The sequence below is a fragment of the Alosa pseudoharengus genome, unplaced genomic scaffold (assembly GCF_046254945.1).
Source record: "Alosa pseudoharengus isolate Yale_2024_CS ecotype anadromous, Long Island Sound unplaced genomic scaffold, YU_APseudo_1.1 YU_APseudo_1.1_scf_7, whole genome shotgun sequence".
NCBI classification, from domain to species: Eukaryota; Metazoa; Chordata; class Actinopteri; order Clupeiformes; family Clupeidae; genus Alosa; species Alosa pseudoharengus.
Genome location: NW_027468859.1, coordinates 14206798 through 14217669, shown reverse-complemented (window position 1 = coordinate 14217669; position 10872 = coordinate 14206798). Strand labels below are relative to the sequence as shown.

At 44.8% G+C, this 10872-nt stretch overlaps 1 protein-coding gene across 1 annotated transcript; it reads left to right on the top strand.

Moving 5' to 3' along the window:
• The first annotated feature begins 3676 nt into the window (after positions 1–3676).
• On the top strand, positions 3677–10339 carry chgb (chromogranin B). Its single transcript, XM_076273224.1, has 5 exons — positions 3677–3722; positions 5114–5870; positions 6837–7038; positions 7111–7305; positions 10256–10339. The coding sequence occupies exons 1-5, from the start codon at positions 3677–3679 to the stop codon at positions 10337–10339; spliced, it is 1284 nt and encodes a 427-aa protein (XP_076129339.1).
• Positions 10340–10872: the final 533 nt, after the last annotated feature.

Here is a 10872-nt window from a genome sequence, read left to right as displayed (position 1 = left end):
CTTGAACATTCGTTAAGGGATTAGTACATCATCAACATGCAGCACGTTTGTGACTGCCTTTGTGACAGCCAATTATGTGTTGTGTTTGTGTACTTGATAAATATGTTATGTAATGTTGTGTGACGATAAATAGGCTTGTTTGTTGATTGACCAAAATGAGAAATCTCCCAACTATAGCACAAGAAATGTAACATTTAACTCTTATATTATATGAAAATAGGGTGATCAATCTGGCTGTGTAGCACATACATCAGGTGCTTTGATGTATTCTTACTGTGTGTGCTGATATTAGCATCATGCTTTCACCTTCAACGGTGAAATTTGTGTATGTCTGTGTGTCTGTGTGTATGAGAGAGAGAGAGAGTGAGAGTGAAAGAAGGAGAGAGCTCAATTTGATATCCTCACACACACTCACAATCTCACACACTCACATACACTCTTAAACAGATTCATACTCACACACTCTCTCTCTCGCTCTCTCTCACACACACACACACACACACACACACACACACACACACACACTAATACACACACAGATGCACTATCATTCCACAAGTGCTCAGGACGAGAGAGGATCATAATCCCATCACTGTCCCAAGGGTCTTACTGCCCTCTGACAGTATACACAGGCACACACACACACACACACACACACACACACACACACACACACACACACACACACACACACACACACACACACACACGCACACGCACACGCACACACTCATGAAGATGTATGGCTTTAACATGCCAGTATTATAGTTTAACACATAATTGAACACACACACACACACGCACACACACACACACACACACACACACACACACATGTAGGTATGGCACCTTCTGAATACAGATAAAGGTCCCAATCTAACTCACCATTGGACTCACACAAACACACACATGTATGAATGTATGAAGATGTATGGCTTTAACATGCACACATACAGATACACACACACACAAACATGAGGATTTATGTCTTTAGCATGTTGGTATTGATCATGTTCATGTTATTATTACAGTTTAACATGTAATTGGACACACACACACACACACACACACACACGCACACACACACACACACACAATGCCTTTAATATCTGGGACCTTCAAAACAAAGATGGCCACCACCACAGCAGCCACCTGCAGCAGCATTACAGTTTGACAGCTATTTGGACTGTGTAGTGATTGAAGCGTCTCTCTCTGCTTCCCTCATGTGATGTTATCTACCGTCTCCTCATCATTATCTTTAAAAGGATGTGTCTTATGGTCACGCTTCAAAGCTTATTATAAAGGAGGGATGTCTTTTTTTAATTAGTAATCTCATTTCCTCTCTGCTTTTATCTGCTCCTTGAATGTGTGTGTGTTTGTGTGTGAACTGCGCTATATGAATAAACTGGCCTTGCCTTCGGGGCTGGGATATGGCCCAGTGCTGGCGCTGAACTGCCTGGGACTTGGCTATAGATATGAGTTAACGAGGAAGGAATGTCCTCCCCACTGCTTGTGATCCTCCACATCAGCTTTACAAGCAGATGCCACGCTTCATTAAATATACCCATCTCTCCACTGCACTGCAGACCTACAAGTTAGAAGCACACACACACACACACACACACACACAAACACACACACACACACACACACACACACACACACACGCAATGCTGCTGTACCCATAGCAACCAAAACTGGCAGTGTTTAGTTTGGTGCGGGAAAAATTCTGCAAACACACACATACGCACACACACACGCACACACACACACACACACACACACACACACACACACACACACAATGATCCTGCAGCAACTCCCCCCCCACAAACCCCCTCTCTTGCAACTTGTCACATATGACCACACTCTTAGAAATGAGAGGGGATTAGGTACATATTATTTAATTTCATATATTAAATCATTCTTTTACAAAAGCAAATTTCCTAAATTTCTGCACACTATACACAACCTAGACAGAATGGAAAGAATGAGGAGCTGCCCTTGTCCAGGTCTCCCCTGGACTATCAGGGCATTTTCCAATGTGATGCTTCAAGGAGTGAATACGTCCAAGGAGTGAGGACTTCATGTTTTGATTTGATCGGTGCTCTGCATTGTTGAATGAATTATTCATGATAGCTATGGGGCTGGATCACAATACAACATTTTATATGTCAGATATGAAGCAAAGTGTTCCCCAAGTGAATATAAACACACACACACACACACACACACACACACACACACACACACACACAAACACACACACACAAACACACACACACACAAGAGCAAGGCAAGGACTTGTCTGCCGTAGCGTGAAGTTCTGTGCATAAGGCTGTTGTGGAAGAAGTATGAATGAGTAAGTGTGAAATATTTAGAGCTCGGGGGTGGGGGGGGGGCGGAGAAAGGGAGAGCGGGATAGAGGGAGAGACAGTCCTGTCCGTGGAGACATCATTGCCGAAGAGCAACACAGCCTGATGAAATGACCACAGCCAGAACAGAGCAGAGCCTATGAGAGGGACATTGCACAGCCACATGTGGAGCAGATGAGGGCTGGGTCATTATTCTACATTTAAAATTTAGATATGTGTGGTATAATTATGGATTGACTTGGAAAAAAACACCCAAAGGGTACAGTCAGGTGATATAATCATTTTGCTAAATTTTGGTGACATCCAGGCATGGGAGTGGGAGGAAACCCCCAGTTCATCACACCACTGGAATAATCGGCATCAATTATATATGTGTGTTTATGTTCTTGTGTAAACATATGTTTGTATATGGCCACATTAGTTTTTTTGAGTCTTGCCACACACCATAAAATATTTTACATTAATGATACCAAATATTAGTCTGAATGTAAAGGTTATGTGGTGAAATCATTAGAGTTCTTAACACAATCAACGAGTCACCAAACAAACCACTGTGGAAATCTATCAAGCTGGGCAAAAGCTGTTGCAAAAAATGGCATCAGCATCTGCTGAAAAGGCCCTAAAACATGCCAGAGAATATTCGATTAGATTTAGAGACCATGATTTAGAGACCATGATTGAGATGGTGTTGCCAGGGATTTGAGGCAGTCGGGGTCATAGAACTTCTAGCTATTCTCAAGCCACCTTATGTTTTAGTATTACAAGCAGTTGACGACGTTACAGAACATTCAGGCGCTCTTGTGCAATTCAGCCCCAAACGAACCTGCGGCCAAATTCCCATCAATGGTACTCTAATAGGAGGATAATTGTTTTCTTTCTAAATGAGTTTGGACGAATTACATATTAATTTGATTTCGGGTTGATTTAAAAGCCTCGCCGTATTATGTAAGGGACGTGGGAGTGTGTCAGATTCGAACTGACAGGAGCTTCTGAGAAAAAAATCTCCCGAAGTTTTTCCCCCCCTCGGTGTGCGTGTGGAAAGCTGTGCGTTTTCCGCGGCTCGGCGGGGACTAGATAAAGCAGGACACATCTGAGGGAGAGCAAGTCCACCCACTCCTGCCCGTACCTCACTCATCTTCTTGTGCTCTTCTCCCCGCGCTCCTCGTCTGCGGAGAAGATCCGCGGAACAGAGTGGAGCCGAGACTCGAGCGGGACTGAGGTCTTGTCACCACTAGTAACAGGACCTGTCGGACCTCAGTTTTTATGCGTCTTTTGCTTAATCTTCGCTCAATATGTTCACGATGAGACTGGCCTTTCTGTTAGTGGTGGCATTGTCGTTTATAGCAGGTAAGTAAAAGAGAAACTTTTATCAATGATACTGCGTAAGACTGGTTTCAGCACCACGGACAGTTCCGTGTGTGGACCTTATGGATGGTCAGCTGAGCTAACAGAAAATATTTAAGCTTTGAAATAATCACTAAAACATTTTGTGTACCTGTGCATTTACGTATATGTGCAAGCTGATTTAAGTTTGAAGACTAAATGCTCTAATTTTCGAATCGTGATTGACCAATTTACTTCTTGTGAGTAGCCTATTGCTGTTAAATGCCGTATTTTTTCATAGATAACCAGTCGCTTCCAACGGTAAAATCGGAGAGACGAGAGGATTTGGTATGTTCTTTGTACTTTAAACTTTGAACTTTGTAATTTAAATGACCAAGTCTGTTTATTCCTTAACGTCTGCGTAGTTATATTGACCTGCATAAAACTGCTTTCAGCTCAAGAGATGCTTGGTAGAAGCCCTTTCCATTGCACTTTCCAAATCAGAAGCAACGCCAGGGCATTCGGAGTGCAAAGATCTCTTCAAAGGAGGCAAGTTATGTAAACAGACTTCCTTGCCTGATTTTCAGTGTTTTCTGCTGTGAATACCCGCAGAGTGCCACAGTGTATGGAGGTCATTTACACAGCAACAGCCCGCACGTTTTGAGATTACAACTGCACATCGCTCAGACCGCGCAACAGTAAGCAATGTAGCCTAGGGGTCTCTTGAAGCAGAAGAGACATCTAGAACATATTAACCCACGGCTGAAAATCTATGTTCGGATATGTCCTGCAACATAATCGACACTGGCATAATGAAATTCCAAACAAGAAAAGCATGTTGATTTAGATGTGAAATATTTAGCTTTATTGTCACAACTGAATTTAATTAAGGCTTTATTTTCTACTGTCTTATATGACACCACGACATCACCTTACGGAATGATTTCATGTTTTCTCATTTTGTTTGTCAGAATAACACCATATACTACATTGTTATCCAATGCTTAAAATACTCCAGGTCTTCAACGCAATTGGATAGATATTAGTAGTGAATTTATTGTCTGACTAATGTGAATATTTCATATATCAAATGATTTAATGTCAGATTATTTGGTCTTCATTATAAGACATTTAGCTAGTCTTAAATTAATGTTATAGCATGCCAGTACAAACTTCAAGTTAATGCCTGAAAACTAGTCAACTAGCTCTCTGGGCTTTTACCATTTCTTTTGAGTATTGCTTTATTTTCATTTATTTTATTTATTTTATTTTGTTTTGAGGGGGTGCCTTTATTTAGATGTGGGAGAGAAAGATGGGGTGGGACTTTTTTGCGGGTTGGACTTGAACTGTAGTACCGGTGGGCACTTGGTATGATACAGATACCATTTCTGAAACGCTCCTGTGCTTCTCCCCAGGTTCCAAACCCAATGAGCTGGTGAAGAAGAGCGAGGAGCAGGTGCCACTTCCTGAGGGGGAGGATGGAGCCCAGGAGGCATTGGAGCTGGAAGCCATCCGAGATCTCCTCAGGGAGAACGAGGAGAAGCGCGAGGAGGCTGACGACGAGCGGAGCCAGGAAGCGTTCCCCGGCTACAAGAAGAAGAGATGGCATCTACCGGGCGCGGAAAAACGGGAGGATCTGGGAGAGGACGAGCGAAGCCAGGAGGAGTTTCCTCAGTACCAGAAGAGAGGGCACAGCCTTCTGTCAGAGAAGGAGAAACGTGAAGAGGCAGACGAAGAACGCAGCCAGGAGTCGTTTCCAGGATACAGGAAGAGATGGGAAGAGGAAGATGAGGAACGTAGTCAAGAAGCGTTTCCAGGATACAAGAAAAGAGGAGAAGAAGATGATGGAGAACGTAGCCAGGAAGCATTTCCAGGATACAAGAAAAGGGAAGAGAACGCTGAAGAGCGCAGTCAGGAAGCGTTTCCAGAATACATGAAAAGGCACCTTTCAGACCAACACAAGAGGGAAGAGGAAGACGAGGAACGCAGTCAGGAGGCTTTCCCAGAATATGCCATGAAGAGGCACCTTAATCCGAAACGGGCTGATGATGAGGATGAGGAGAGAAGCCAGGAGGCTTTCCCAGACTTCCTCCCCCAGAAGAGACACCAGGAGGAGGAAGAGGAGGACAGAGAGAGGAGATCTTGGAGATCAACACGCCCACACCAGACAAGGCATCACAAGCGTGGAGATTTGTCTGAGGATGAGGAGGAAGAGGAGGAAGATGAGATGGATAGAGAGAGGAGGTCTTGGAAAGGAACAAAACACCAAACAAGGCACCACAAACGAGGAGCAGACGCACCTGAGGACGAAGAGAATGAGGATGAAGATGAGATGGATAGAGAGAGGAGGTCATCTTGGAGATCGTCACGCCCACACCAAACAAGGCACCACAAACGAGGAGTAGATGCATTTGATGAGGAAGAGGAAGATGGTGAAGATGAGATGGATAGAGAGAGGAGGTCATCTTGGAGATCGTCACGCCCACACCAAACAAGGCACCACAAACGAGGAGTAGACGCATCTGATGAGGAAGAGGAAGATGGTGAAGACGAGATCAACAGAGAGATAAGGTCTTGGAGAGGAACAAAACACCAAACAAGGCACCACAAACGAGGAGCAGACGCAGAACAAGAGGAGGACGAGGAAGATGGTGAAGATGAGATGGATAGAGAAAGGAGGTCTTGGAGAGGAACAAAACACCAAACAAGGCACCACAAACGAGGAGCAGATGCAGAACAGGAGGAGGAAGAGGAAGATGGTGAAGATGAGATGGATAGAGAAAGGAGGTCTTGGAGAGGAACAAAACACCAAACAAGGCACCACAAACGAGGAGTAGATGCATCTGATGAGGAAGAGGAAGATGATGAAGATGAGATGGATAGAGAGAGGAGGTCTTGGAGAGGAACAAAACACCAAACAAGGCACCACAAACGAGGAGTAGATGCACCTGAGGACGAAGAGGAAAATGATGATGATGAGATCGACAGAGAGATCAGGTCTTGGAGAGGAACAAAACACCAAACAAGGCACCACAAACGAGGAGCAGACGCACCTGAAGAGGAAGAGAATGAGGATGAAGATGAGATGGATAGAGAGAGGAGGTCGTCTTGGAGATCGTCACGCCCACACCAAACAAGGCACCACAAACGAGGAGTAGACGCATCTGATGAGGAAGAGGAAAATGATGAAGGCGAGATCAACAGAGAGATAAGGTCTTGGAGAGGAACAAAACACCAAACAAGGCACCACAAACGAGGAGCAGACGCAGAACAAGAGGAGGACGAGGTCGATCCGGGGGTCCTAGATGACGAGGAGCGTGAGGAGGCACTAAGGTACCTGGCCCAGAGAGGCAAGGAGCTGGGGGAGCGCCTACTAGCAGAAGAGGCAGAGGAGGAGCAAGAGGAGGAGCAGCAGGAGAAGCGCAACCCCTGGATCTATCGAGGCTTCTACCACCCCGCTTGGTACAAGAGGAGCACCGCAGCAACCGCCGCCGCCACCAACAACCTCGCCCGCCTCCTCAACTACAAGAGGACCCGGCTGTCACACCTTGCGGTGCCACAGGGGGGCGCTGTGGCCCTGCAGGAAAGACCACTCACCCCAGAGGAGGTAAGGATGCTTCTTCTAAAATCCAAGAACAACTTATTAAAGGTAGGGCCTGTGATCCTGGTTAGAGGTTGTTGCTCAACGGCCAATCAGAAATGACACCCCTCTCTCCTGCGCTTCTGAAACATCATGTTCATTGGCTGGACTTGTGTACATTGACACTGCTCTTAGTTGGCAGTGAAGTCTCTTCGGGAGTTTGTGGCTATGTGAGATGTGACAGTTGTGTTATGTAGCCCAGAGGCTGTCTTGTTACAGCCCCTACAGAGGCTGCCCTACATAATAGTTTGAGACAGAGAGATAGATAGACAGACAGAGAGAGAGAGAGAGAGAGAGAGAGAGAGAGAGAAAGAGTGAGATGTCTAATTAATGTATTAGTAATGAGATGTGCAGCTCAAAGCTCAGAAAACCAAAGGGTAGAAGAGATACAGCTGCGGCAGTGGACTTAAGCAGCAGCAAATTCATTCCTTTTCTGCAGCAGCAAAGAGGACTGTATGTGGGCCACACATAACACCAGTGGACCATAGAACAATGGAGCAGAAAGAGAAAGAGAGAGAGAGAGAGAGATGAACAGATAGATGAGGAGATGAAGAGGGGAGAAAGAAATTGCTAGAGAGAAGGGAGATTGAGAGAGAGACAGAGGGAAAGAAAGAGAGAAGCAGGAGGTCAGATGAGGAGAGAGAAAAGAGGAGGATGGAGAAAGGGTAGAAAGAGTGGAAAAGAAGGAGGATGGAGAAAGGGTAGAAAGAGTGGAAAAGAAGGAGGATGGAGAAAGGGTAGAAAGAGTGGAAAAGAAGGAGGATGGAGAAAGGGTAGAAAGAGTGGAAAAGAGGAGGATGGAGAAAGGGTAGAAAGAGTGGAAAAGAAGGGGGATGAGAAAGGGTAGAAAGAGTGGAAAAGAAGGGGGATGAGAAAGGGTAGAAAGAGTGGAAAAGAAGGGGGATGAGAAAGGGTAGAAAGAGTGGAAAAGAAGGAGGATGGAGAAAGGGTAGAAAGAGTGGAAAAGAAGGAGGATGGAGAAAGGGTAGAAAGAGTGGAAAAGAAGGGGGATGAGAAAGGGTACAAAGAGTGGAAAAGAAGGAGGATGGAGAAAGGGTAGAAAGAGTGGAAAAGAGGGGGATGGAGAAAGGGTAGAAAGAGTGGAAAAGAGGGGGATGAGAAAGATACGGTGAGTGGAGGAAAAACAGAAGAAGACGGAAAACGAGTGTGAGTGTGTGTTTCACTAAAAATGTCATCCGTCTGGAGCATGTGTGTGTTCTAAGCAGCTAATGCGGCAAGACAAGAAAAAAAGAGAAAAAGAGGGAAATAGATGGGTAGCTAGTGTTGGTGTCACAGCTCCCTTCTGAGCCCACAGCTCTTCAGCCAGGCAGCCGAGGAGGCGAGTTCCACTCTGCCCTGAGCCATAACCTACTGCAGACACACACCACTCTGTTCTTGCATACTACTGCTGTGTGTCTGTCTGTGTGTGTGTGTGTGTGTGTGTGTGTGTGTGTGTGTGTGTGTGTGTGTGTGTGTGTGTGTGAATTATTCTGATTCGCAAAATGCCCTCAGTCTGAGGATCTCTAGCCACCCAACCCCCACCTCTCTCTGGGTCTGACCTTGCACTAATTAAAGATACTCTTGTTTTTAGAAGGAAAGGAGATAGAACAGCAAAAGAGTCAAGGGTCTGTCCAATTAAAACTGTTTCTTAACAGTCTGGATGAATATCTCACATATCTATCCTCTTTGCTGAAAACTGCACTAGAGATCATCCAGTGGGTTTGCTAATGCTCTTACCTGGTGGTGGCCTGCACACATTTGTCTGCCTCTATTGAACACTGGAATGAATTTGGAGAGAGAGGTTATGGCGCACTGCATAACAGGGCTGCTTGCTCCTGAAAGGCTGCCAGCCAGCTGTGCATTAGGAGAGAAAAGAAGAGGAAGGAGATGTTTGAGTAGAAGAGATTTTCAGGGGCTAGAGCTCTTTTAAAAATTAGTTTATTTCACCATGCCCTGCAGTACACATGCCGGCTGCTGACAATAATAGCACACTGGAGATAAACAATCCAAAATACAATCAATTGTCCTGATATCTGTATGTGAGCAGAGTCTTTAAATAACTCAAATGATTCTCCCTGTCCTCCATTCACGTGGCGACTGAACAGCCAGATTGCTGAGTGGGGATTTTTCACAGTGCTGCTCATAATGCTTACAACTCGGTGTAGTGGCAAAAGAGCTGAGCTCAGGGATGTGTTACGATGCTACGGCTCCCAGGCTGCAGCAGGAATAGAAATGGATCACAAAGTTTTATTAGACATTACACCCACTGAAACAATGAAGGTGAAATTGATGATGAAAGAAAAATGTAAGTTAAAGAGCAGCATCAATAATGTGTTAACACACACACACCCAAAAAGGAAAGAGAGGAAGGCATTCTTTTTATCCACACCTTCACTGGCTTTTATCTACACCTTTCCAATTGACTGAAGTGTATTGTGTATGTGCAGAGCTGTTGGGATTTCAAGATACAATGGAATCAGAAATTAGTCTTTTTCACTCTGAAGAACAGGCTCATCTAAACTGAGTTCATCTTTAAAATAATATTGTTTTTCTTTAAAGGAAGAACCGCTAAGCCAAATTGATTCTATTTCTCCCTGTAGCAGAGAGATGGCTGACTTTACATGGTTTAGTCAGGACAGAATGAAGTTAGTTCTCTAACTTGAAATGTTTTTTTTATTATTAGTTAAGGAGAGAGAGATGCCTAAGCTGAAACGATTCATGTTGGTATTGAAGGAGAGAGATCTCAACATGTCTCTTTTTCCTTCTGTAGGAGACACTGAGGTTATTCTTACTGGAGTAGAGACAGCTGGCTAACCTGACATTAATATTAGTTATTATCTATTATCCAGAAGGCAATATCCAATCATCAATGGGGAGAGAGATGGTTAAACAGAATTTGCTCTTTTTCTTTCTGAAGGAGAGGGAGCTGGCTAACCTGGCTGCCATGGACCGGGAGCTGCAGCAGATCGCCAGCAAGATCCACAAGGGCCAGGAGAAGTGATGGGTGTGGAGGGGACCCAAACACTGCTGAGAGAGACCGAATGAGTTGGGGTTCCCCTTGCTGTTCTCCACGACCTGACCAGGGTGTGCTGGCTTCCAGGAGCAGGACTGTAGATATAAACCTCCATCGCTGTGGTGACTGTGACTTATGGTAAAGTTTGTAAAATCAAGTAGACAGCAACATCATCTACGTACAGTCTCTTTTGCTCTTCAGTTTGACCTTGGTGTGGCTCTGTGTGTGTGTGATTGTTTCAGGTAAAGCCTTTGTAGACTCCCCGCTTTAGTTGTGACACTTACAAACCTGGATGTGCAACATGTATGGTGTTCCCGCTTATTCATTTTTCACTTGATAGGTACCGATTTAATTTTCCCAGAACATACTGTTCCATGATAGGGCAACTTTGTAGTGGACACTAGGGTGGATACGGACCAGTTCTGGCTCAGAGTCAGCACTGCTCTGGAAAAGTGATGGTTAAAAACCATTCAGTAGACGAGTTTTGAGCATTCTATTAAAGAATGCGTTCAACATCTAAG

Coding starts and splice junctions, on each gene's coding strand:
- chgb (XM_076273224.1), top strand. CDS start 3,677: ATGAGACTGGCCTTTCTGTTAGTGGTGGCATTGTCGTTTATAGCAG. Junction 3,723..5,113: donor GGCATTGTCGTTTATAGCAG/GTAAGTAAAAGA, acceptor GCTTCTCCCCAG/GTTCCAAACCCAATGAGCTG. Junction 7,306..10,255: donor GACCACTCACCCCAGAGGAG/GTAAGGATGCTT, acceptor TTCTTTCTGAAG/GAGAGGGAGCTGGCTAACCT.